Source organism: Salvia splendens, chromosome 12 (genome assembly GCF_004379255.2).
Source record: "Salvia splendens isolate huo1 chromosome 12, SspV2, whole genome shotgun sequence".
Classification (NCBI taxonomy): domain Eukaryota; kingdom Viridiplantae; phylum Streptophyta; class Magnoliopsida; order Lamiales; family Lamiaceae; genus Salvia; species Salvia splendens.
Window position 1 is genome coordinate 28,684,896 of NC_056043.1, and position 27,836 is coordinate 28,712,731.

At 38.5% G+C, this 27,836-nt stretch overlaps 5 protein-coding genes and 1 long non-coding RNA gene across 11 annotated transcripts; 1 reads left to right on the top strand and 5 right to left on the bottom strand.

Annotated features, from left to right (window-relative positions):
- Positions 1 to 172: 172 nt before the first annotated feature.
- On the bottom strand, positions 173 to 3,950 carry LOC121758839 (probable ubiquitin-conjugating enzyme E2 18). Of its 3 annotated transcripts, none has more exons than XR_006041564.1 (7): positions 3,794 to 3,950; positions 3,509 to 3,612; positions 3,300 to 3,402; positions 3,065 to 3,128; positions 2,064 to 2,152; positions 1,363 to 1,979; positions 173 to 448 (listed from the first exon to the last, which is right to left on the bottom strand). XR_006041564.1 is itself a non-coding variant. In XM_042154251.1 (6 exons), the coding sequence occupies exons 1-6, from the start codon at positions 3,821 to 3,823 to the stop codon at positions 1,884 to 1,886; spliced, it is 486 nt and encodes a 161-aa protein (XP_042010185.1). In that variant the 5' UTR covers positions 3,824 to 3,950; the 3' UTR covers positions 173 to 1,883. The 3 variants fall into 3 exon arrangements, 1 of the variants encoding a protein (XP_042010185.1); XR_006041565.1 differs by having other exon boundaries at positions 173 to 457; XM_042154251.1 differs by having other exon boundaries at positions 173 to 1,979.
- Positions 3,951 to 5,392: 1,442 nt separating this feature from the next.
- On the bottom strand, positions 5,393 to 7,451 carry LOC121758838 (floral homeotic protein DEFICIENS-like). Its single transcript, XM_042154250.1, has 7 exons — positions 7,166 to 7,451; positions 7,013 to 7,079; positions 6,890 to 6,951; positions 6,717 to 6,816; positions 6,073 to 6,114; positions 5,940 to 5,984; positions 5,393 to 5,839 (listed from the first exon to the last, which is right to left on the bottom strand). The coding sequence occupies exons 1-7, from the start codon at positions 7,351 to 7,353 to the stop codon at positions 5,807 to 5,809; spliced, it is 537 nt and encodes a 178-aa protein (XP_042010184.1). The 5' UTR covers positions 7,354 to 7,451; the 3' UTR covers positions 5,393 to 5,806.
- Positions 7,452 to 9,378: 1,927 nt separating this feature from the next.
- On the bottom strand, positions 9,379 to 11,731 carry LOC121758846. 4 transcript variants are annotated; one of them, XR_006041569.1, is made up of 5 exons: positions 11,575 to 11,731; positions 10,996 to 11,125; positions 10,676 to 10,763; positions 10,139 to 10,246; positions 9,379 to 9,740 (listed from the first exon to the last, which is right to left on the bottom strand). It is a non-coding gene; the product is annotated as an uncharacterized LOC121758846 (long non-coding RNA). The 4 variants fall into 4 exon arrangements; XR_006041566.1 differs by having other exon boundaries at positions 10,676 to 10,770; XR_006041568.1 differs by having other exon boundaries at positions 10,676 to 10,781.
- A 5,111-nt stretch (positions 11,732 to 16,842) lies between these two features.
- On the bottom strand, positions 16,843 to 18,016 carry LOC121758843 (thioredoxin H-type 1-like). The gene is made up of 3 exons (XM_042154253.1): positions 17,878 to 18,016; positions 17,303 to 17,425; positions 16,843 to 17,218 (listed from the first exon to the last, which is right to left on the bottom strand). Exons 1-3 carry the CDS (start codon positions 17,962 to 17,964, stop codon positions 17,066 to 17,068), a joined length of 363 nt encoding a protein of 120 aa, XP_042010187.1. The 5' UTR covers positions 17,965 to 18,016; the 3' UTR covers positions 16,843 to 17,065.
- A 4,494-nt stretch (positions 18,017 to 22,510) lies between these two features.
- LOC121758834 (lon protease 2-like) lies at positions 22,511 to 23,632 on the top strand. Its single transcript, XM_042154246.1, has one exon. It carries the CDS (start codon positions 22,760 to 22,762, stop codon positions 23,558 to 23,560), a length of 801 nt encoding a protein of 266 aa, XP_042010180.1. The 5' UTR covers positions 22,511 to 22,759; the 3' UTR covers positions 23,561 to 23,632.
- A 597-nt stretch (positions 23,633 to 24,229) lies between these two features.
- LOC121758824 (zingipain-2-like) lies at positions 24,230 to 26,916 on the bottom strand. The gene is made up of 5 exons (XM_042154237.1): positions 26,232 to 26,916; positions 25,674 to 25,909; positions 25,438 to 25,578; positions 24,934 to 25,365; positions 24,230 to 24,517 (listed from the first exon to the last, which is right to left on the bottom strand). Exons 1-5 carry the CDS (start codon positions 26,677 to 26,679, stop codon positions 24,458 to 24,460), a joined length of 1,317 nt encoding a protein of 438 aa, XP_042010171.1. The 5' UTR covers positions 26,680 to 26,916; the 3' UTR covers positions 24,230 to 24,457.
- Between the last annotated feature and the right edge of the window lie 920 nt (positions 26,917 to 27,836).

A 27,836-nucleotide genomic window follows, 5' to 3' on the forward strand; every position in this document is an offset into this window, starting at 1 on the left:
AAGAGTACAAATATCATCCCAGTTCTATATAGTATTAATTCTTTTCCTATAAGGTGCAATTTTTGGATTTGCCTACAAAACAATAACAATCACAGTTAACTTCACATGCAACCATACCTCCTATTCACCTAAGATCAATCAAAATTTACAAACTTAATCTGGGTAATGCAGATGGAAGTGACCATTAGAACCTGATTAACATTAAATTCTGTATATATCAATGCAGAAATCCAAAAGATGGCCTGATTTCAACTATGTAGAGAATCAAATTTCCTCCAACTATAATTATCTAAAAAAAGGTTATCAACTTTCAGTTTCTGAAACAAACATTTTGGCTTCAATCTGTGGCTGCAAGAAACCAATGATCCATTGAAGCTCCAAGACAAATTCCTAACATCAACACAAATTCCTAACATGATCCATTGAAGCTCAAAGACTCTATATTTCCCTGTTCAAACTTCAAACATCAGTGTTAACCTGATAGGAAAATGGAAGAGTAGCAACTATCTAACATCAATGATTATGTAGAACTGAATATTCTTCATGAATTGATATAATTGCATCAGCCATAATTGCAATCACAATTACCTAATTTTGATACATAAATCATCTCAACCCTATAACCCTCCACCAAAAAAGATCATAGCCCACAAATCAAATCAACACCTCTATATACAATTGAATAAACCTTCTTCCTGAGACCACCGAATAGAATCATAATAGCAGGATGATCTCAAGTTTTGTTAAATAACTCAACATAAAGAGTGAAAGCTCATAAATGCCTTACATTTGTGTTTCTAGCAAAATATGAATGTAAGGAAGTTCTTCCAAGTTCTTCTTGAGATTGGAACAAGAATTTCAGAGCTCATAACACAACTTCGAATCTGTAACTATGACCTACTCAATAATTAAATGACTAGCTTTTGAGCAACTTCAATCAATCCAACATCTTTGAGATGTTCAGCACATGCATTCATATCCCAAATCATATTCAATTCAAAACATATCTCTCAGGTCCTAAATCCTAACTCACGCAATTTCACAGGTTCGTAAACAGACATTGCCAAGAAATCAGGAAAATAATTGCAAGCAAAAGTATAAAGTAACCAGTCAACAGTTCAACCGAAAAACCCTAGATAGAAGCCCAAAAGCCAAAAAACGTCGGCTAAGATAAAGCTCAATTCAACACAATCAACCCTAGCTAACAATCGAAATCTGAAAAATAAATTGGCAGATTTTTTTAAAAAAAGAAAAGGAAATTTAACTATACAAATTCGCAAATTCAAAAGCAGAAACCCGAAAATACACACCATGACATAAGAAGATGGTGATAAATCTGAATTTTTGATGGGGAATAATTACCTGATGAATCGTTTGAACAGAGATGGAGTAGGCGAATCTGCAGAGAAAAGGGCAGTCGCGAAGAGAGGAGATAGATGCTGAGTGAATTGGGAGAAAATAATTCTGACCCGTTTAACTAATTTGACCCGAATAGATCTGCGTGTTTTTAAGTTTTGACCCGTGGAATTGAAATGTTGGAATTTGAATTCTTTTGTGGAACCATGGAAATGAAATCATAGAATTGAAAAACTATTATAATTCAATTCCAATTCTACACAATTTTGTGATACCAAACGATGGAATTGGAATTGGAGTCTTCCATTCCAATTCGATGGCTCCAATTTTTATTTTCCAGGTGAATAACTTGACAAACTTTATTTTTATTTTTAAATTACTTTACAAGCTTGCCAAGAGCTAACGAGGCCAATAGTATTATGCTAAACGAGCTCAAACTAGTTTTTTCGAGCCGAGCTCCAAATAGCTTGTGAGCGGCTTGGTACATTTTACAGCCCTATATAGGCTTATTACAGGTTTATCTGTATTTATACTTTATCATCATGGAACCACCATCTCGTCTCCTTTGGAGATCTACCATTCTTACAGTTCTTCACGTAGCGGTCATTGTCAGTTGGACGTTGCTGCGTACAACAAAACTCAAGAGATCAATGTTCGAGAACACTTTCAAATCCAAGATGAAGTCAACAATTGAATATTGGACATACCTTCGCGGTGGAGCTTGACAGCATGGATAGAATGCTAATGCAAATTGAACTTACAGTCATTGCTGGCGACCAAGAGTCGTATAGAATGTCTGCACAATGGATATTCACAAAAGAGAAGAAAATTGCACGTCAAGTACAGTTACCTGATAAACGAATAAGAACAACCTCAATCTCCATCTCTATCCCTAGTACATTTATATTTTAAAATCAAATATGATCTTAAATTTTTTACACAGTTAGTGTAAATATTTTCAACCTTGGAAATGCTGATATTGATAGTGTGGAAATAGATAGAAATTGATGGGAAAGAAGGAAGAAGGTGACTTGAAAAGTAGGAAGGATAATGGAAAATAATCTTTTCCTGTAACATGAATAACTAAGAAATGAAATGATCGATGCTTGGAGGATCCATCAATCAAATGAGCAAAAATCGAACACACTAGCTTAAAACTGTGTACCAAAAATCATTCTTGACTGCCTAATATACCTAAAGGTAAAAACATTTCTCCCACTAATATCCAACTAAATAGTGTCCAGTAACATGGATTAGGATCCTCATCCCAATGGTCACAAGCCATGTACTCTTGACCAGGTTTACCAGAAAGATTACTACTACCAGAATATCAAATTGATAATGATCATTCAGTTTATAAGTAAACATTTCATTTGCTTGATGTTTAATATAATTGGCTATGGAGCAGAGACCAGAGTTATTTAAACACAACAAATGAAAGTTCTTTTCAAATTCCTCTTTTAACTAAAGAAAACACCCCACAAAGCAAATGATCTTTCCCCTTTAACTTCACTTCACAGAAAGACATTTGTTGCACCCTGTAACGAAGCCAAAAAAGACTGCACGCGAAGCAAGACCGAAACAGGAAAACAGCCACAAATAAAGGTGTCAACAATAAAGAATGAACAAATCATCAAGCATATTAATGTTGAATCAATTTCTTGGTTTTGAGGGGCGGGGGTGGAATTGAGTCCGAGTAGAAACAAACCTAAACATATATGGCCATTACTATAAATGTGAGGATGAAGAGGCGCCGGAGGAACAAATATAACCTGCCGACACAATGAACAATATCAATTGACTAAATTGACACATTCCAGAGACCCAATTTGAAGCAAGCAGTAAAGCCCTGAACCACTTAATTAACAGTCGAGGGATGCAAAATTTTCCATTTATCTTGAAGAATCAGAGAAAAGGGAACTGAATCTACCAACAACATATACCTGCGGCGCTTCCATTGGGTAATGCTCCGGAAAATCAACCTGAAGCTGGTACATTTCACCGGCATAAAGTGTCTCCGGCGCTCCATAGACTTCAATTACCCATCTAATCATGCCAAAACTCAATCAATCACTACCAAAGATATCTAACTTCCAATTTGTTGTTGATTAGAAGCGAAAATAAGTCAATCGAGTAAAATAAAATTAAAAACCTCTTGAGATTATCAGTAGGTTTATGCTTAAAACCGGTGGGCGGATTCACCTGCCACTCCACAAGCTCTTTCTGCAGCCGATTGCACGCAATCTTGCTCAATGCCTTCTCCCAACATTCCAGTTCCAGAAAATAAAACGAATTAAAAAACAATCAATCATCAATTGTATCCCAAAATCCCTTAAAAACACTTCTATCCCAAAATAAATACTGACAAAAAAATCAAAGGTGCGCATACACGAATAATCATATGAAAATCGAAACAAAATTGAATTCGAATAGTGACCTTGTGTGATGAAGCGGAGCCGGAGGTCATCGCGGACGAGAAATTGAGAGAGAATTTTTTAGTGGAAGAGTTGAAGGCTGGAAAAGGAATTCTTGCAGCAGCGGTAGGCCTAGAGGTGCTGTTTCTTAACAGTTAAACGCAGCCGTTTCATTGTTGCTTTTTTGAAAAAATAAAGCTATTCCCTAATCTCTCTTTTTTTTCATGTCACCATATTTAACATTTCATAAAAATAGTAATGTCACGAGTTTTGATATTGGTAAAGTATGAGCAATATTAAAAAAATTGATTAAAATATATTAGTGGAATAATAATCTGTAAATTAGTGGATAAATAAAATTCATTAAAATATATTAGTGGAACAATAATCTGTAAATTAGTGGAATAATAACCTTTATTTGACCGATAAATATGGTCTAACTAATTTGAGGTGTTTCTATATGACATAAGAAAGTCGTTTTGAATCTACTTGCCATTGTCCAATAGTTCGTGTTGGTTTCTGGGATTACAAGAGATAAAAGCCGGGCGTAATACAACCCGAAGAAAGAATACAAAAAGAAAACTGAACTGACATTACAATGGAAAAAAAATCGAAACAGAAGACCATAAAAGTGTTTAGCCGAGTCGAGGTGTCATCTTTCCGCAAGATGAGATACGCCCCGATAGTGCTCTTCGGATTGACGTTTCGTCCCCAAAGATAAAACAGTTACGTCTCTGGTGAAGCAGCACCGCAATTAACAGAGCTCTGGCGAACTGGATAGAGGAGAGGGCAAAGCTTTCGACAGAAAAATAATACAGAGAGAGGGAGAGAGCTTATGTTGTTATGCTTGTGAATATTGTGTCTAATGCACTGGAATGACTAGCCTATTTATAGGCCAAGCCACCATGCAGGGTCAACCAAGCCATGAAGGCTCATCATGGCAGATTCGTAACCGTCGGCGGTTACAAGCTTGTGGCAGGAGTGTGCCTTTCGCGTGTGGAGCGTGTGGTTTTCTCACGTGGCAGTTTTGACTGTGCCACGCTTGACGATGTGTCAGGCCACTTGGATTGCTGACTCAGCGGTGGTTTAAAAAGATTACTACGGGTCCAGACCCGAGCCCAAAGACCACCCAAAGACCAATTGCCAAGATCAAATCACGGTCGCGGGCCTCGGGCCCGGGACCATGAGCACGGGCTCGGGCGGGCGGCGGCAGCGCGCGCGTGTGGGCTTTTTCACCCATCTTGGTCCACTATAATTATTAAGTAATATAAAGGCACTTAATTTAAACATATTAAAAGATATGTCATTTCTCCAATGTGGGATAATTAACACTAGTTAATTATTCTCTAAGCTCAAACTCCAAGCTTTAATTAAAAAGCTAATTATGTCAAACTTTAATCCACTATTTCTCACTCACCGAAAATCGGATTTGAGAAAGTGAATATACTACATTTATCTACGTAAAATGTAGATTGACGCTATATCATTTAATTTCACAAAATTGTATGTCTTGTCACATTTATTATTTGGTCAAAATCCATTGACCGGACATATGATTTCTACAGTTCAACGAATCATTTCGTGTTCCAAGTCAATGTGATCCACTTGTTTAAAATATTGGCTAGAGCAGAAACATCAAATCAATCCGTAAAGTTCACTTACAAGATTCTACAAAAAAGTTGGACACAAATTACAATATCATACTTCCTCACACATAGCCCGGGTAGACTGAAATCTACAATAGTCATACACAAAATAAAGATAACATAGCAAACAAATGTATCTTTTACTTTCTTTCATTTTTTCTTGCTTCTTCTCTCACATTACCTGTAACATTCATATCCAATATAAAAAAACATTACATATATGGGAAAACATTTACTCAAGTAAAGCGAATGTGGTGAGGTCCGAGGCTCCTGTTCCACTGTGATGGCTAGGGTGGTGGTGGTGATTAGGCGGTGGCATGTGAAGCGCGATGATCCTTGGCCCGCCATTTCGAAACCCCAACATAGAGTTGTAGTCTCTTTCATTTTCGACTAGACCGTATTGTGGATCGTCATGTCGCGCATCTATACCAAAATAAGATCATTGGTTCGAAAATCTCACGCAAATAGAACTTATTATACTTACATATGCATGTAGATATAATTAGAAACAAAAAACCCTTACAAATCCAAGCATAAGGCTCTTATGTATATCCTCAGCATTCCTTAGCTGCAAAATAAGAATGAAATGAAATGAAATGGCAGAAGAGATGGATTATCATATCAAATCAAATGCATAGAAAGATCAGGAAAATTACCTTTTTCTTGGTGTTCTCGATCTTGTTGCCGAGGGCTTTATACTGTTATGGTTAAGAGATTTAATATAGTGTAGCTTAATTGCTAAATAAAAGTGTAAATTAACAAAGGAAGAACAAACTCGTTTAGAGTTACCCATGCAAGGATATTATAACTAAGATACTGAATACTCATAAATAAGTCAGTTCATGACAAACATATCAATATCCAAATATTTTGTCATCTCCTTTAGCATTCAATCAATGTATGTTAGTGGAAAATGAAGAGTATACTATATAAAGTTCCAAAATCAGTAGAAACTGATAATATCCCAAATTTCTATAATTACTGATCGAAATTCATTTCACTAAATTAATTCTATTCCAATCACATTGGGAATATTCTTTTCTAAATGTATTCGATATTCATTTACAAAATGAGTAGTGCTATTTGACCATGGCGGACAATACCATGTTACAACAAGATAGCTTTTCTTTTCACTTTAAAAATTAACGACATATCTAAAGTCACTATGATTTGATATACTTTATCAAATAAATGACACGGGCTTAATTTTGAAGATAAGAAAAAGGAAACCCTAGAAATTTATTGTTTTTGAGAAGACAGATAAAAGGGTAGATAGATAGATAGATAGAGAATTAAAGACCTTTCTTTCGCGAATGAACGCCAAAGAGTTGTCGATATCTTCAATGAGACTAACCACCTGCTCGTACCCCAGATCGTTCAAGCTCTCTCCACTCCTTTGCCTTTAACAAAATAATGAAAAAAAAGGCATATGAAAACAGCAGTTGAAAATAATTACTTGTGTAGTTTGCGTACCTAATGTCTTTCCGTAGATTCATGTTCATCTCCTTCAGCTTCTTTAAGTGCTCTTGCATTTTCTTCAAAATAAAAAGTTACTAAATTTTTTTAAAAAGAAACGAATTAAAGAGAAATGAAAACCTCGTAGTGGGAGCTCCAAAGATCAGTCCTAACAATATTCTGGTATTCATCAAAAATCTGCTTGGTCCTATAAAACACACACACAAAAACTCCTAATTAAACACAAAAACAAATCTAACAAGCACAGAGAGAGAGAGGAAGAGATTTGACTACGTGATAGTGGGGCTGATGTATTCATGAAGCTTCTGAGTGCTGGAAATCATGATAATGGAGATCTTGGCATCACAAAGAACAGTGAGCTCATGAGCTTTCTTGAAAAGCCCATTTCTCCTCTTGGAGTAGGTCACCTGCCTGTTTGTTTGGTTTTCTATTTTCTTGATCTGGATTTTCCCACGAGCCATATCTCTCTCACTAAACTCTGCAGATCTTGTGAAGAGATGAATGATAAAGAGTGAGGGTGTGAAGGTGAATCATTAAAGAGGAGGTGGCTAAAAATGGAAAGTTTTCCAAATGAATGAAAAAAGGGTTGCTGAAGTTGATAAAGTAATTTAAGAATAAGTCATTTCATGTTACCCTGGCTCCAGCACTGCACAGTGAAAGTGTGAAACTCGTTGGGGTTGATGCAACGTACTCCATCCATCCCACTTACACTACAAAAAAAACGTTGATTTGCAAGCACCAAAGTGCTTGCAAATAAGCATTTATGCTCGCAAAAACATCATTTTGCAAGCACTTTGCGAGTAGAAAGGGTGCTAGCCTTTTCGCTTGTCGCAAAATTTGCGAGAACAATAGCAAGCACATTCTGAAAAATTGCAAGCACATTGACTGGTGCTGGCAAAATGGCTTGCAAAATCTGGAGGCCGTTGCAAGAATTTTTTGCTCGCAATACTTCCTCAATGTTGTCGCAAATTCAACTTCGGCGAGCATTCTTGTGCTCGCAAAATAATTCCATTTTCTGATTTTGCAAGCACCGTGGTGCTCGCTGTTCAACATTTATTTTAAAATACTTTCTACTAAATATTTGTATTTTTTTTAAAATTAATATTAGGATTTATATTTTCAAATCATAGTATGAAATAACTCAATTGAATGACGAAAATTCAAATTTTACATAGATACAAAATATTGTTTCACACTTCAATTAAATCAAATCACAAATTAAGTTCTAATACTACTAGTTTCCACAATTTAGTTCAAATACTACTAGCCACTTCTAGACTCTTGAACTTGCTTGAACTTGCTGACTGAGGACTTTTACTAGCTCCCGCAATTCTTCGATCTCTTGATGCAAAGGCTGTACTTAGGCATGCACAAGGGTCGAAAACCGCCGGTTCAGGGTCATGAACCGGCGGTTCAAGGGTCGGGGAATGTATGAACCTGAACCGGCCCGCCTAGCTCCCGGCGGTTCCGGTTCCGGTTCAAAAAACCGGCGGGTTACGGGGCGGTTCAAAACCGCCGGTTTTCGGCTTGAACCACCGGTTCGACGGTTCGACGAATTTTTTTTTTTTTGCATTTTTCAACTTTTCAATTTTAATCAACTTACATTACACTTTTCAAGTTTGTTTTTTTATTAAATGTGAGTAAATAAAATTGAAAAAAATACGGATAAAGTTGCAATTTTATTGAAATTGCATGTTTACAAATTACACGTTACAAGTTACAACAATTACAAATTGAAAACATATGACGGTCTTGAAGTCTTAAACAAAATTTAAATACAAATGAGACTACTAGTGAAGAACTAATTACAAATGACAAGAAACGACGTTGAAGTTCTTAAACGTATAAGTGTATTATATATATACTTTTAACCGGCGAAGAAGATCTTTCTACATAACTAAATTAAGGACACCTTTAGCAATTCAACTTTAAATGTTGAGTTTCGTCTAACAATCAACAAATATAGTAGAATTGTCAAAAGTTTCCCTCATTTAGCCGTATAGAGAAATATACTTCATCGACTAGAGTATATACAAATACAATTATGTAATTGTTTTTGCATATACAAAAACATATGGCGGTTCAATCCTAAACCGGCGGGTTGTCCACGGTTTCCGTCAGAAAACCGGCGGTTTCTGACCGAAAACCGGCGGTTTCTGACCGGTTTTGCAGGCCTACACACTGACCCTACGGCCTAGCCTCTGAAAAGTTGCCGGAACCGTCAGAAACCGGCTCCCGAACCGGCGGTTTACCCCGACAAACCGGCGGTTTACCCCTCAAACCGGCGGTTTACCCCGCGAACCGCCGGTTCCAACGGCTATACTAAACCCCTACGCGAACCCTACGAACCCCTAACCTACGAAACACTATTTAACCCTTTGAACCGGCGGTTCGAACCGCCGAACCGCCGGTTTTGAACCGCCGGTTTTGAACCGCCGGTTTTGAACCGCCGGTTCAGGTTCAATATATTGCCGAACCTGAACCGGCCCTTCCTACCCTTCAACCCTTCTGCCGGTTCAACCCGCCGGTTCCGGGCCCGGTTCCGGTTCATGAACCGGCGGACCCGAACCGGCGGTTAACCGCCGGGCCGGGTCGGTTTGTGCATGCCTAGCTGTACTCGTCGCTCGAAAAGCTCATCAACCTGATCAGTGCTGAGGCATGACGAGCCGAAAGATGCAGAGCCCTCAACTGAGCTGGTAGCAAATGGAAAATACAAGCTTGTCGCTTGCCCAACTCCAGGAACCTGTTTCCTTTTCTTAACCCTCCCAAAAAGCTCGAGAAAGATTGCATCGTAATCTGGATCTTCCCCTTCAGCACGCAACTCTTCAGCCCTTGCCAAAACCCTCTCCTTCAAACAAACAAACAAACGTTAAATTTAGCAGTGAGCTGATGCAAGAAATTATGTTGGCCACATAATGGTTCATCATTCATTGGAGGAGAGATTATAAGGAGTATTAAACAATAATGGTTCATCATTCATTTATGTGGCTGGCAGTAGACTATTATGATTCCAAGTTTTGACTTATTAATTAACAGAACTTAGCAAGCAATTAGCAAAAGTTACAGAAGCATGCTACTCACTCTTCTGAAAACAGAACTTACAGACTCTTCTGAAAAGTTACAGAAGCATACTATCCTAAAACAGAACTTACAGAAGCATGATAATAAGCTAAACATGTTTTATAATGTCAATAAAATTCACCTAAACTGAAACAGGAAAGGAGTAAAACTCAAACAGCAAATTACCTCAATTTCTTTGGCTTGTTGTGAACATAACTCGTATGAGTCCTTTAGCCTATGAGTCTTGAGAAATAGGTCCCAAAATGGAGGGAGATTTCCATGGTTCTCCTTAGCCTGCAAACAATTTTAATAAAAATTTAACAATAATTAACTATAAGTTCAAACATTATGTAATATCCAAATAGAAACATAAAACATAACTTAATCTTCACAAAATGTGCTCCATTCATACAATCAGAAGCAGTTTTAAGTTTCTGTTATCCATTTTTCTCTATTTTCAAATTCTTGGTGCTATTCTACATGTTAAATGACATTTTGATGAATGAATAAAATGATGTTCATGAACATATTTCTTTTCCTCGAGTCTCTGATTTTGTTCTACAATCAGTTCTTTATTTAGTGTTTTTTACATATATGTTTGCTGCTAATCAACTAAAACCTATTCTGCATTGATCAACCAAATATAGCTACAAATAAATGACACTCAACTATAGATTTGTTCCAAATGCATTTGAAATAATTCTCCCTAGTTGCCAGCAGTACCTTTCTTTATAAATCCAGCAAGAAGTAGTATGCTAATCCAATTGGAACAGCAATGAGCAAGCCAAATATAACCCTATAGACTCATTAACTAAAATCTGCATCAGAACTTCGAATGTTGATTAATAATTAAACAAGTATTTTTTCCAAGGCAATTAGCATATAACACCCAACCATGTTGAAATTTAGATATGCTGAAATGAAACTTAGATACCAAGCTGCAACATTCACATAGTTCTCATATTGGGGTGGCATTAATGACAAGAAATAGTGATACACAAACAAGAGAATTGAAAAATAAACAGAGTCTAAAAAACATGTACAATGTCTCAAGCTTAGATGACTTCTCCTCATTCGACTTTATTGCGCATAACATCCAAAGAGAGTTGCTCAAACCAACAAGCTATAAGACCACTTCTCCTTCACGTTCCATATTTGAATCACACCACTGTTCTGGTAAAAAAGCCACAAGGAACTATGAGGTACTGAGATATTTTTTTTGTGCTTAAATAGAATGAATACTGAGATATCTTATTCTGAGGGATTTACATTAGTAAGGAAGACAAGTTAAGACGAAAGCTGCAAAAGTAACCAATTTTTACAAATATCGGATAACTCGAGCAAATCACCCTAAATCGAATTCCACACGAATCGAAGAACAATAAAATGAAACGACATTAAATGATTTCAAAGAAGATCAATTCCAACATTTAGAAATACATAAAGCAAACATGTTTCTGCATTGAAATTCAGAGTTACATATAGAATCACAAAAACTCACGGATCTGCCGATGAAATCATGGAACTCGCGCTTCAAAATCAAAAAATTAAACAGAACTCCCAATGAAAACACTTGTGGATCTACCAAATCGAAGACGAAACAAACCGGAATAGAAAAGCACCTTAGATTTTGGCAGCTATGCGAGATTCATGGCCGAGATTTAGGTTTTTTGTTTAGATTAAGAGAATGGAGAAAAATAAGGGGAAGGAAATGAATGGAGAAAGAGTGGCGGGAGGGTTTTGTGTAGTGGGAGGATTTTGTTTTGTGTAGATCTAATATTTGCGAGCACCAAAAATTGTGCTAGCAAAAAGCGACACAATTTATTGTTGCTAGCAAAACAGCGATCAATACTTTTGCTAGCACCATGTGCTCGCAAATTAGCAAGCATAATTAATTTGCTCGAAGTAGTTGTCGCAAAATTATTTGCAACCATCTATTTTACATTTTGGTCGCTTTTTTGGTCGAAATTCTTCCAGAAATTGCAAGCACAACATATGCTTGAAAATATGTGCTTGCAAACAAGCATTTTTTTTTGTAGTGTTAAGATGACCACCTTTTTGAGTGTCATGGAGTTTTAGGTGGAATAGTTGCTTGTGATAAAGTAAAGTGAAAAAAGTAATTGAATATCTTAATGAGAAGAGAAGAGAGAGAAATTTAATTTCAAATATAGAAAGTAGTCATCTTGAATGAGACAAACTAAAAAGGAAAAATGAACATGACGGAGGGAGTATATTTTTTTAATCCATAATTTTTTACTTTTTCCATGTGAAAAAGGGATGAGCCACTATTGATAATGATGGGTTGATGTGATTTGTGTTGCACGAACACCCCTACATGTATTAAAATTTAAAATACATGACATATATTAAAATTAACATAATTATATAAGCACATGGCAAAATTGAATTTATGACACGTAAATAGAATATCACATAGTATATTGATTGATTATTGGGTTTTATCTACCAATTAAATACTTACTCCTACCGCATAATAACCTAAGCTATATATGTTTTAATTTAGTTAGAGTTACAAATTTTTCTTTTTGACAATGTAGTTTACAAAATGTAAGAGATGCTTTCAGTGCATTTGTTTGGACTAATTGCAGGCCCAATCAAGTCATCTGACCCGCTATCACTTGCATTAGTCTTTGCATAGTTGTTGATTTATTTATTTTTCTCTCACTGCAAACAAGGCTTCTTGCGCCTATTTTTCTGCCATTAAACATTGCTCGAGGCAGCACCACGTTTGAAGTTGTATCTACAAAGTGAAGTCAAGTCAACTACCAATTTCCATCTTCGTTTTTGTTGGAGAAATAGGGATTATGAGTTTTTAGCCATTGACCAAATGTAATGAAAACTATAATTAATAGAAAATGTACAAAAACCAGGGGCCGATTAGTCCGAGCATGTTGATTTCTTATAAAGTGAACTAGGTAATGATCCAACCAGTTAAGCCCATATACAACTATAAATGATCAAAAAAACTTTTAATTTGCACATGAATTCGTGTGATATGGCATGATAACAATACAACATGACAATCACACGATACAAATATAAAATGAATCATGCTTGTGGAAGAGATATGACACTACAGAAGCATGATGGTCGGGGTCAGGGTTGTGGTTGTACTATGAAGGATGGAGCAGTGGCGTATCCAGGAATTTCGGTTTGGGGGTATGATAAATAATCATAGCGTAAATCTTCAATATCCGATCTTTTTCTTCTTTTTAATTTGTTCTCTCAATCAAAATTTTTATTTTTATTTCAATTAAGATAATACTTTGTATATAGATGTGAATTATTTTTAAATTAGTGTTACTACAACATTATTCAAAATAAAGGTTCATAGATTTATATATTATAGATAAATTGTTTTAGCATTAATAGTGTGTTATGTTTTAATAATTTATCTTTTTTGAGGGTTATTTTACCAATAAATCATCATTTGGCTATTTGAGCAATGTTTCAATTATTTACAAAAAAAAATAGAAAATAAAAAAATAAAATACAATAGAATAGAATAAATTTTTTAAAAAAAAGTTAATATTAAAATTCATTAGAAAATAACTAAATGCATAATGCTTTATAAGATAAGAAATTGTTTTAAATATAAATGCATAAAATGTATAGGATAGATTTAAAATAAAAATATATGTACAAAATAAGACGTATTAGAAGAGAAAATGAAATTCATTAAAAATAATGAATATACTTTTCAAAGAGAATTAACTAATTTGAAAAGAAATAAAATAAATGCATAATTTTTTAAGATTGCTAAAATACATAAAAAAGACTTAAAACTGAAAGAGAAAAATACAGAAAAAATGAAGAAACTAAAATAACAAGAAAAATGAACTGAAAATCCGAACTGAGTGGGAATCAAACTTAGGCTACCAATTTGGTAAAGGAAGATTCTATCACTAGGATAAAAAAACTAACTTGGTTATTTTCTCAATATATAATGCTAATATTTCATTTTGGGGGTATAGTTGTACCCCCTTGTTCCTTAGTGGATATGCCACTGGGCAGGGGGTAGTGCGACTTGCGGGGGTTGGGATAAATTCATGGAATGAGATACGGAGATGATATTATAAAAAGTGAGATGATATAAACATAATTCTAACTCTAATGAAGTAATAAGAAAAATTAGTACTTCCTCCGTTTCTTCATAGTTGAGGCGAAACTTTCGGCACGGAGTTTTAGAGCATCATTAACCCCATCCCCATTTCAGGCCCCAAGTCCCCTCTACGTCATCATTCCCCTAAATTTGAGTCTCATGCCACAACTGCTCTAACCCTGTAGGCCCCATCCCGGGCCACAACTATTAAATTGTACTGTTCACAATTTACAACCTACTTTACGCGTGAAATAAAAAACGCCGAAAAATTTAAAACACGCAAAAGTTGTTCTTCATTCGGAAATTGAAAATTACTACATAGAAATTTAAAAATACAAAAAACAAACATTAAAACATAACGTCAATGCTGGAAAACGTTGGTGCGTGTCCAAATCTCTTCAATTAGATCGACTTAGAGGCGAGTGTGTAGTTCTTCTTAGCGCATCGTAGCTGAACGGGCCACGACATTGCGGATGTAAAGAGGAACGCCCTGCACGGGCGGGGCGGTGACAATGTAGTTACTCCCGGTGCTGGAGAGCGGATTGTCGCTCCAAAAAGTGACATTTTCTTCCTCGTCGTCAACGATCATGTTATGTGTTATAATACATGCATACATGATGTCGGCAATTAGTGGACGCTGCCAACCACGGGCCTCTCCCTTCACAATAGCCCATCGTGCTTGAGGACTCCGAATGCACGCTCCACATCTTTCCGAGCTGCCTCTTGCTTCTGGGCAAACAATGTCCTCCGATCCGTTGTCGGACATGTGATAGTCTTCACGAACACGGGCCATCTAGGGTAGATCCCGTTTGCCAGATAGTACCTCATACTATACCGACGGTTGTTGACCGTGAACTCTATGTTCGGCGCTCGCCCGACACACAAGTCGTTGAACAATGGAGACTCGTTCAACACATTAAGGTCGTTGTCCGACACAAAGACACCAAAGTAGGCATGCCAGATCCACAATCGTTGGTCAGCAACGGCCTCCAACACAATCGTGGGATGTGTGCCCTTGTGCCAACTAGTGTATTGTCCTCTCCAAGCCGTTGGACAATTCTTCCACTCGTGCAGCATTCCCGGGAAGCCGTGGGTCCGCTCGTGCATGTTCACCAACTTCCTAACGTCGTCGGTCATTGGCTTTCTCAAGTATGTATCCTTGAATGCTTCGATGACTGTCCGACAGAATTTAGCTAGGCAATCTCGTCCAGTATGCTCGCTTACATGGAGATACTCATCAAACATATCTGAAGTAGTTCCGTAAGCGAGTTGACGTATGGCAGATGTGCATTTTTGCAAAGTCGATATACTTTGTCTGCTCACAGCATCGGTGGTTTGCTTGAAATACGAGTCACGAGCTACAACTGTGTTGACAATGCGCAGGAACAAAGGCCTCCGCATACGGAACCGGCGACGGAAGATCTGATCACTCCATCGCAGATCTCTAGAAAAATAATCTGTGAAAAGTCGCAAACTAGCTTATTCATGGTCTCGGTGAATATACATCCGAGTACATGGTACCCGGACGTGTTGTTCGTTCCACACTTGAATAGCAGCTTGGTAGCGTTCCACTTCGTTGTTGATTTCTTCTTGGATTGTCGGTATCGCCGCCTCTAACATTCTGGCCATTTGAGCTTCGATTGCTCTTTGACGAGAAGGCATTTTTTCGAATTTTAGAGAGAGAAATGAAGTTGAATAGATATGAAAATGGATGGAGTGGTATTTATAGATAAATTTTCAAATTAAAAAAAATATGTATATATTTTGAAGTTGCGGCTCGGTCCGGCCGGAACCCCAATTAACACTGGGACGGACCGCCCTGAGCCGGGCCAGACCCCAGGCGCGTCTCCGGGCCCGGCCCAGGCTACAAAATGCTCCTCTCCAACGCCGCGTGACGCGGGCCGGGACCCAACTGCGGTCCGGCCCGCCGCGTTAATGATGCTCTTAGAAAGGAACGTGGGGTGTGTTAAATAAATAGATAAAAAAAGCAAGAGAAAGGAAAATGCTGAGAGAATAAAGTATAAAGTGAATAAAATAGAGAAAATAAAGTGAGAGAGAGTAAAGTAAGAGAGAGTAAAAAGTTAACATATATGAAAATGACTCAACTATGAAGGAACTTTCCGAAATGAAAAAATGACTCAATTATGATGGAACGGAGGGAGTAATTATTAACGAGCTGTACGGACCAATCCAAACCTAATAGTATGAAATTATCATATCCTTATTAAATTGATCCGGGGTAATGACATAAATATTATGAATCTTAACTCCAACCCAGTAATTTTGTTCATTTTCATGTCATGTTTTCATAGGAAAAGGAGAGAATTACATTTTGAATAAAATATGACTAATACGTGGAAATCTTCTTATAAGCAACTGTCATATGACAATTGATAGCTGCCCTCTTTTTAAAATACAACATGTGTTAAGCAAGAATTTCAAGATTCTGACATGATAAGAATAATAGTGACCAAGACTGTGCTCAAATTGCATTCTTAATTTCTATTTCCAAATTATTACTCTTATATGTTAAAAATATACTAATTCACGTTACATATATCCATTTTGCTTCAATTCAAAATTTTCAAACAATTCAATGGTTTCAGGTTTGTAAAAATAAAAAAAACAGAAATTAGGTTTGACTTTAGCAAACACCTTACACCTCGCCCCTACTTTCAATAATGTCATGTAGTAAATGCAATTCAATAACTTCATAACTACTTCCATCAACACAAACAGCAATATTTCCAGCAAATCAACACATAACTGAGAAGGAATAAATAGTACTCCATCTTAAGATTAGATAACGTTGTTACATTATCATGAAAGATTAAGATGAAAACAGAGCGCACACCCATGAAAGACTAGATAGTCTGTTACATTATCATGAAAGATTCATAAAAAACAGAGCATACATCCATGACACACACAAGAGTCAATTATTACAAACCTTGAGCACAACATAATAAAACTACATATAACGATGGTGATCAAGCAGAGGCAGTAAGAGCAGCACCACCATGTTGGGTAATTTTAGCTGCAAGATCCTCCTTCCTAGCACCCACAACCCTGTCTATCTCCTTCCCATCCTTGAAGAATAAAAACGATGGCATCGCCTCGATGTTGTGCTCCTGAGAAACAGTCTGCATCCAATGTAACAAACTTAAGATCCAATCCTGACTCATCATCTCACAAGTCACAACACAAATGGAGTTACAACTACATACCTTCAGCTCATCAACATCCACCTTCAAGAATATAACATGGGTTGTCTTCTTGGCTATCTCGGCCAAAATCGGAGCAATGAAGCGACACGGCCCGCACCATGAAGCCGTGAAATCCACCACCACCTAATCACACAAATATAATTGACTACCTCAACAAACTTAAGCCACAAACAATTCTGCCCAATTCGAAAGAAGGAGACTGTAGTAATCAAATTGATCAATCACATTCAATCACACACACTAATCGAAAATCATGGTAAGGCTATTGATCAGTCCCTACAGAAAACACTTCCTTGGTCCAAAATATTGACATAGAATTAGCTAATAATGATAAAAATCTGTTCTTTACTAGACAACAAGTGCCTTACGCAATAAGATTCTTCTAATTATAAAAATGCAATTCACGGTGATTTATTAACAGTTAACCACACAAATCATGACTACAACAAACAAAATTAGGAAATCGCATATTGTTGTAACCCTATAAACATGGACAATAAAGAAGCATAGAACAAGAAATCAAACAAATTAAACTAAGGAACAGAGAATCGGAAGGAAATAAGTAGTATAGTTACCAGTTTCTTGGATTCGACGCCCTTCTGGAAATGCGCCTTCCACTCGTCGACGGAGTGGCAGCCAATCACCTGTCCCTCTTCAGCCATTTTCTCTCAGAATTCTTTCTCAAATGTAAAGGTAAAAGTAAAACAATGCGTTTGGTGCAAGGAGGAACGAGCCAAAGCGTCCGTATTTATAAGCCCAAATCTGGACCGAAATGACGGAAAGGGGTCTTATGTTTGATATTATTACGTGTATTGCCACGCAGGGGATATGTAATGATCGTGTGGAGGAAAGTCACTCACGTGTTGAATAGGCAACGGCTACGATTTCGAGCTGCAATTAGTTAATTGAAATCATAGATTCCTTGCAGGATAAGAGCATCTCCAATGGTCGGCGTCACCACCGGAGCGCCGATTTTTCGCCCACGCCGGTTTGACGCCGAACCATTGGAACCGGCGTGGGCGAAATCGGCGTCAAAATCGGCGTCGCCATGCCGATTCCCGCGCTGACGCCGGTTCCCACGCCGATCCTCACGGGCGCCATTGTGGCTCCCGGATCGGCGCCAAACCGGCGTCGGATTTAAATATTTTTTTTTTTTTTTTCGCAAAACACAATATATACGCGCGTTGAACCTCATTTTCATTCGCACCACTTGTTTTAACGAGTACTCTCTCTCTACCTTACTTTCTGTACAAGATCAATAACGAGCAATGGAGAACAACTACGAAGGTACTCCAGTTAATCCCGGGGGATGGTCTCAGACTCCCCCGGCTCCCGGTGTAGGGTCTCAGACGCCCCCGACTCCCGGGGCAGGGTCCCATACTTCCCCGGCTCCTGGGGGAGGTGGTTGGCCTCCAATGAGCGGGTACTACAACGTGTACCCGTGGCAGCAGATGATTCCGGGGTGGGCACCCGGCATGCAGCCCCCTATGCGGATGATGCCGGGGTGGGCACCCGGCATGCAGCCACCGGCGCAGCAGATGATGCCACCGGCGCAACATATGATTCCACAGTCGCAGGCGACGCACGGGGGGGACAACGCCTATCGGCCGACTTTTGATTTTTCCACCGGTTCTTCGCACACATCGACCCCAACGGATGCACAGTATTCGGAGACCTTCTCCTTAGCGGACTTGGGTTTTGATATTAACGACGTTTCTGAAACTCTCATTCAAAGCCAGGGAGTAGGGCGGGGTAAGAAGAAGGGCAAGGCGAAGAAGGTCGGCGAGTCGTCGCAGCCCCGCGCCGAAATCCGGGGCCGGAGGAAGTGGACGGACGCGGAGAACGTTGCGGTTGCCAAGGCGTGGGTGAGTGTTTGCGACGATCCTCTCGTTTCAAACAACCAGAGGATCGTCAACTTGTGGGCGAAGATAGCTGCAGCCTACAGGGCATTTTGCCCTGAAGGGAGACCGTGCACCGGGGAGGAGGTCCGGAAGTGCTGGGACCGAATCAGGGCTGGCGTCTCTCGATTTTCGGGTTTGTACGCCAACGCCCTCCGCATGCAGACCAGTGGCCAAACAGAGGAAGACTGCAGGAGGATTGCGGAAAGAGCCTACCCCGATCCGGATAAGAAGTACTATGAGTTCACCTACTGGAACTGCTACGTTGTGCTCAACGAGTCGGAGAAATTCCGGGCAGGCGTCGACGCTGGCTGGCCGAAGAGGCAGAGACTGAACTATACCGGAGATTATAGCGGCAGCAGCGGTGGTTCGTCAGACCTCCCCGAGACGGCCCAGGAGGTCCCGACTCCTCGGTCGTTCGGTCGCCGACCTCGCCCGGTTGGGCAAAGGCGGGCGCAGCAGGTTGCGAGGGGGGGCACACCGAGTTCCCAGGATGTCCATTCGGCATCCCCCCTCGGCAGGTCTACCGAGGAGCTCAAATTCTTCGCGCGCCAACAAACGCGCGCTCAAATGGTGAAGACCTTAGCCGACTTCCAAGCGGCGGTGGACCCCGAGGTGAAGGATTTTCTTCGCGTATTGCTCCAGAGCCAGCGTGAAGAACTGGAGGCGATGAGGAGGGACACCGGCGGGAATAGCCGCGGCGTAGGTGGCGACGGAGGCGGCGGCGACGGCAGTGAAGAAGCGTTGGGCGACGACGGAGACGAGGACGGCGGCGATGAGTGATTTTGTTTTACTTTTTTAAATTAATGTACTTTTTACTTTTTGTAATTTTTTTAAATTGTTGTACTTTTTTTTAAAAGTAATGTACTTTTTAAATTTTAATATTATTATTCGAATTTTCCGTATTTGTCTCGTAAATTAAATTATGTATGTTGATACAATTGTAAATTAAATTATATAATTGTTATTAGTGATGTGGATAGGTAGTGTGAAGGCTATTTGATGGCTATTTGATGTCCAGTTGATGTGGCAAGCTGATGTGGCAGGAGAATTGTAGTGCTGATGATGTGGCAGTGTGAAGGCTATTTGACGGCTATTTGACGTCCGCCAGCATTGGAGATGCTCTAAGAATCGCGTTTGGAATGTTCGAGAAATCGTTGATGACGACACGATAACGCTGTCTCGGCCCAAAGACCTCATCAATAACGTGGATATTTTTGTTCTCGGTTTGACTATTTTGATGTTGATGAATCTTTCTATTTCTTCAATAACAATATCACATTACGTCGGCAAAAATTATTAATGACAAGGAATATGTTTGGTTAGATAATTTATAACACAATAACAAATTTTTTGAGTCAGCGCGTTAGCATCTTTAGTTTTCCCACAACATACCGATAATATCCACAAAAAATGTATACTCACTTTGTCTATAAAAATTAGTCTCATACGTGAATAACACAAATTTAATGATAAATTAATAAAATAAGATATATGAAAAAAAATGTATAAAGTAAGAGAGAGAGGAAAATAAGAGAGATTAAAAAAAAGTGAATGAAGTAGAGATAATTTTCATTTTCTGAAATGAGATCATTTTTTATGGACACTCTAAAATAGTGTAATGGGATTATTTTTTATAGAGTGGGGGAGTACTACAAACTTGTAGTACCACCTCCGTCCCTCTGTAGCTGAGTCGCATTCCTTTTTGGCAAAAAGTACTTTATTCTCTCTTACTTTACTCTCTCTCTATCTCTCTACCTTTTTTCCTTTCTACTTTATTATCCTTTTACTTGACTCATTTAAAACATTTTTTCTTAAATATCGTGCCGAAAAGAAATGTCTCTACTACATAAGGACTGAGGGAGTAGTATTATTCAGTCCTACTACTTAGTAAGTCACTATTATTTTCCAATTAATATTTTTATATAAATTGTAAAATTCAATTAAATAATTAAAAAATTAACAATACAAAACTTAAAAGAAACTACTTAGTAAGTCACTATTATTTTCCAATTAATATTTTTATATAAATTGTAAAATTCAATTAAATAATTAAATAATTAACAATACAAAACTTAAAATTTCTTTTAAGTTTTATACTACTAGGATTATTCAATGATTGGTTCTGATTGTTACTGCAGTTTAAATTTTGTCAACTGATAAGTTTCAAGAGTTAAAAACTTAAAAATACACCGATAAAAATATTAGTATGTAGTACTATAAATGAAAGAGCTAATGTGCATAACCAAAAAACACAAAAATAAACACATGCTCATATCCTAAAATATTATAGGGCCTTACTTCCACTACACATTCCCATAATGACAACTAGTTAAGTTATAAGTTCTTGGGCTTTATAGCCCACTAATGTTCAGACTGAATCCAAATTGTTTTGAGCTGCATTTTACTGTAATGAGCCCAATCACGTACACCCACAAAAATATCTAGCATTATTGTCTTCGACGTCATATTCCCGTTCGTAAATATAAAGTACAATAGTAAAATTCAATCTTATTATAGAATCACAGAACCACCTCCCGAGGTCATTTTTGAACAATATAAAAGTTATTTTTAGTCTGTTTTAGATCATGATAGTAAGCAAGATCTAAAAATGACATCCGTATTTTTCAAATCCTGATTTGATAAAATGACCTAAATCAAACTAATAATGTCTTATAATGACCTAAAACAAGCTAACAATAACGTGTTCAATAGTTCGGCACTAAAAATTAGTTCGACATCAAAATTTGCATAATCCAAAACTTCATATACAAATATTTCCTCGTAAATCCATCATTTATACGAATTTGCTTATCATGTCTTATCTGCGCATTAAACCTCACTACTATTTTTTCTGAATAGATTCTCCAAGTCCTAACAGATTCTCCATTTTTCAAGCATTAAAGTTCCTAGACTTGAATGAAAAATAATCACAATATGCATAGAATATTCGGTTCGATCTACATAGTTAAAGTTGAAAGCACCATAGTTTTCTGAATTGCAATGTGTTTTTTCTCCAACCAGAAACTACAGTATTAGTCTTAATCAAGGCAAGGGTACTAATAATTCCTAACATATTTTCCACTACCAAACAACAATAACATGAAATGGATTGCCTAGCCATTAAGCGCCGTTCACCATCTTATCCCATAAATTTAAAACTCTAATTAATAGCCAACTAATAAGTACACCACTAAAGAGTAAGAAGCATTTTTCAATATAGTTTCTCTATAAGTAACCAAGAATGTCGACTCCATTTTAGTCGGCTACTTTCAAGAAAAATGTTAAACATGCTAAAAACTCATAAACCTTGTGGAAGAGTTAAATAGGAGATTGAATGATTAATTTCATATCTAATTCCATCCACAAGAAAAATAAAAAAGAATTAAAATGATCTCCCACCACAAAATAAAATCTGTCCCTTCCTTCTTCTTCCCCAAATTATCCACTCCCCAAAAACCTTAATCAAATGCCAGATTTTCCACTCTCACTCTCCTCCACAATTCCATCCCCACATGCCAATCAATAATTCCCCAATCAATTCCCCTTCCTCAATCAAATGGCGCTGCTGCATTCTCCTCAATCTTCATCGCCATCCACCTCCTTAATCTCCCCTAAACCCCACCTACGCCCCGCCCCCAACTTCCTCTCTACGCCGCATCGCCGCCGCCGCCGCCACCACCACTCCATGTCGTGCTCCGCCTCCAAATCCGAGGACGTGGTGGAGCTCCCCCTGTTCCCCCTCCCCTTAGTCCTGTTCCCCGGTGCAATCCTCCCCCTCCAAATCTTCGAATTCCGTTACCGCATGATGATGCACACCCTCCTCCACACCGACCTCCGCTTCGGCGTCATCTACACCGACCCCTCCACCGGCACCGCCGACGTCGGCTGCGTCGGCGAGGTCGTCAAGCACGAGCGCCTCGTCGACGACCGCTTCTTCCTCATCTGCAAAGGCCAGGAGCGCTTCCGCGTCACCAAATTGCTCCGTACCAAACCCTACTTCGTCGCCGAGGTCTCCTGGCTCGAGGATCGCCCCTCCTCCTCCTCCGCCGGCCAGCCTCAAGACCTCGACGCCCTCGCCGACGACGTCGAGGCATACATGAAGGACGTCATCCGCCTCTCCAACCGCCTCAACGGCAAGCCAGACAAGGACGTGCAGGATCTGAGAAGGAACCTATTCCCCACCCCTTTCTCCTTCTTCGTCGCCAGCACCTTCGAGGGGGCGCCAAGGGAGCAGCAGGCGCTGCTGGAGCTCGAGGACACCGCCATGAGGCTTAACAGAGAGAAGGATACGCTCAAGAATACACTCAATTACTTGACGGCGGCATCCGCCGTCAAGGATGTATTTCCCTCCACATAGCTCATAGTAGTAATTATTTTGATGCCAAATGTCTCAACTTTTCTTATCCAATACATAAGTTCACTTCTTCAATTGCTTGTGTTTCTGAAATCATGCTACTCCTATCATTTTTTATGAATTAGGATCTTGATCAAGATTTAAGACAATGCTTTTGTTGATTACTTGGTGTGATAGATTAGTACTATCTTGTTGTTTGAACCATTTTTGGATTGATAGTGTGGCATTTGGTTTTGTTGTTGCCTCAGTGATTAGGTAAAATGATTTGTGCATATAGCAATACAAGTACATAACTAAAAGTTGAAAACTTTGCAGTTATGTTTGCATAAGATTGTGGAACACACTTGGTATGCATCTTTTTGAAAGTGACATGTGAAGAGAAACATCTCTGGAAACTTATCAATTTTGGACGTTGCAGTTTGCTTTTCCACCCCATGATATGTTGATATTCTGATCATCATCTTTTCAGCAACTGCTTTCTTGATCTGCAATTGCGCTTGTTAAACTTTTAAGTCGTGTATTGCTTTGTCTTACCCACTAATGAAAGCGTTTGTTTCTTCGTTTATCAGCACACATGAGACGATGCTTTTATGTCGATTTTCTAGTGTTGGAGGGCACCAAGTTTTCCATTGTATCTAATTACTAGAAACACTGGTAAAGTCATTTTGGATATGAAAGGGAAGCCACGAAATGATTTTCATCTTTCATTCAAATTGACAGGACCAAAATGTGTTCCTCTAATTATGTTTTGGGACTTGCTATCACATATGCAGAAATAACAATCCAATGTAGTTGTCACCAGTAGACGAGAGAGCATATACGTAAGAATACTACACAAATACTACCTCAACTTTAAGAAGCATCCCAAGAACAAAAAAATCCATTAGAGGTCTCGATGGCCTAACTCGTGGAAAAGCTCGTTTTCCCAAATGGCTTCGACAACGTAGAATTCCCCATTCTCTGCAAAAGTTTCATCAACATGTCAACAGTGATCAAGAGCAAGGAGGATAATACACCAAACTCTGTAAAGAGCATAATAATGATACATGGACTAATGTAACTTCATATAACTAATACTAATGGGAACAATGGCTCTAATCATTTCAAAACTAAAACTATGTTCAAAACCCAAAACTTTTGTCTAGAGAATCTTTACAACTTGAACAATGAACAATGCTGATCTCAATAAACAAATTCTTGTACAGGTTTTAAGTAGGTTCCATGATACACAGAAAGATCAATATAGGCCAATCTCATATTTCAGCTATATTGATGGTTCAATACTGCACACGTGACACATTAATAAATCCAAACTAAAGATTGTATTAGACAACGCAAAACAAAGCAGGTCGATGGAGCATGGGTTCAAGACAAACCTTAAGACATAGATTCCTAACAGTGTCACAAGTTGGATAATCAGGCGGGCAACAGTGCTTATGGTCGTCGCAGCAAACAGCAGATTCAGCTTCACAACATTTCCAACTGAAACATACCCCAAGAAGACTCCAAGAACAGCAACAGGTTTCATCACTAGCACAGTAAGTGAAGAGATTGCATTTAGTTGGACCAGGAGCTGGGGAGGGTGGAGGATTTGGACTCGTCTTGACAGGGTACGATGCCAGCGTGTTGATCCCACATACCCCTTCGGTACTCCCTGAATTCCGCAGCATATGTATATAGCCATTCATTCCCCACCGTGTTCCCCATGAGTTCTTCACAATCCAATAATCCACACCATCTTTAGAATCATATCCCACTATCAAAACTGCATGATCCAAAGAGGTCGAGCATGGGCCACTGAATATCCCCTGCACTTCACATCCATATATTAGTCAAAAAGACGACTAAGATAAGAAAGACAAATGGCCACGAGCACTAACCCCCGAGTACAACTGGAATTTCGAGCCACTTCCACATATACCGACACTAACAGGCTGAGTCGCAACTGCCTGCTGTAGCTTCTTCTCCTTTTTTGCAGGAACATCAACATAGCTATCAATGGTTACAACATGTCTTTTCAGCTGCAACAAACCATATGAGAAGGATTTTAGAAACAAGACACATTTATTAGCATTCTTGGAGAATAGGAGAATGATCAAATAAGAAGCATATTCACTTTATCTTTGTTACAAGTTCCTTCACGGCCTCGATATGGATAATCATCCTCGGTGTCAATCCCTTTATTCTTTATAATGAACTCAAATGCATAGTCCATAAGCCCTCCACCACACCCTTCATTATAAGATTTGTCGCAGTCAATAAGTTCTTGTTCGGATAAGCTAACAAGCGACCCTGTCTTAATCTGATTAATTCCTTCAACAGCACCCGTGGCTGAGAATGACCAGCATGCACCTTCATAGACAAGACAAACTTTCATTAACAAAATTCTTTCATGCTTCTAAGAGAAGCAAACTACAACTCAGCTTTTCCTACTTCTTGTTCCACTCACCTAATTCACATCAGAATTTCAAAAATACTATCTTTCCCAACTTGTATGAAAGAAGACATGATACATTGTATAATTTCTCTAAATATACTTCATAACTAGATTACAAAATGAAATCTTTTCAAATCAAGAAACACAACAAAACCATGATAGCATACAATCATAGAATCCATACAGCTAATATTCAATCCATTGAAACAGATCAAGAAATACAAAAAGATTGCATACCGCAACTACCCTGATCCTTAACCGGAGTGACGGCCCCTTTCTTCCGCCAATCAATAGAATCAGGGAGATCAGCCTCTTCAACAAGATTCCCCCCTTCATTAGCAGATTCCCTACTATTCAATCTAATAATCAAGTCATTAGCCGACGGCGAAAGGCCGAGATATTTGGCCTTAAATTCAAGATTAGTAAGATCAGCAAATGCATTGAGTGCCAGGGTGTGAGAAGAATTGGATCTAGTGTTGTGCTCAACAACAATCGCATAGTTTTGTTCGAACACTTTGAGCCTATGCTGTTTCTCTTGGTCGGAAGCGTATGTCTTTCCGTTCTCTTCGCACCAATGGTCAAACAAATCGGAAATCGAAGAAGATTGGGATGTGGGGAGTTGGGAGAGGAAGAGGAAAAGACTGGAGAGCGACCATAGCCATAACAACCGACTCATTCTTGACATGGGTCTCAATTTCTTCGCTTCTTTTCGTTAAACTTTGGGTTGAAATTGGACTTGTTATTTTGTCCTAAGAATGTGGGGAGCCAAGGGGATTGAGAAACACGGGGATCTTGGATTGGAAGATTAGAGATTTTCTTGGGGGAGGAGAGACCAATGAAGAACTTACAGGAAGAAGGGTAGTCAAATGGGATTTGGATGTTAGTACATCTACGTGTTCTTGAATTTCATCACTTAAATCTCGTGGTGTTGGGGTTTGGCGGTTTCGATTTTTTTTTTTAATTGGTACGTATAATTCCAAACTCTCTTTATTTTGGGAATTTAAGGAATTTAATGTATTACTCCCCATAGAAGGTGCTCGTGTTATGAATGTTCAACTTAACCCATTATGAATGTTCAACCTAACCCATCAAGTGTGATTTTTTGTGAATGCTAATCTATCACACCCTGCATTTACATCATAGGATTGTCAAATTGTACGAGTTGGATTGTAATTCGACTGACCTGATAACTATCTACTCTCTTCGTCCATCATTTAAAATCAAATTGTACGAGTTGGATTGTAATTAGACTGACCTGATAACGATCTACTCTCTTCGTCCATCATTTAAAAAGTCATTTTGACTTGGCACGAGTTTCAAAAATTATTTGCATTTGTGAAAAAGAGTGCATAAAATAAGTTAGTATAATGCAGATCTCACTTATAGTAGTCTTAACTTTATAATAGAATATTAGTGGAAAAAGTTAGTGGAATGTGAGGTCTGCATATCAAAAGTAGAAAAAAACAAATGGTTCTTTAAACCGCGGACATCTAAAATGACAAAATAATTCTTTAAATCATGGACAAAGGGAGTAATTTGTTAAGGGCAAATCCAAATACGACATCTTAAAGAACTCGTCGACCTAAACATGAATGTGACATGCTACATTTAAACCCGAACACGAACCGTACACGACACAAATGGCAGATCCAGAGAGGAGGGTAAGAGACGTGCCCGGTGACCCGTTGCCATGGAGTCAGACGTAAAATTTCCATGGTCGCTCCCTATTTTGCCTCGGACATCGCCCTAAGGAAGATGGAAATCGTCCGATGCTATCTTGGATTGATTTGTTGCCGGCCCAAACCATATTAAATTTAAGTCTAGCACTAAAGAGCCCACCCA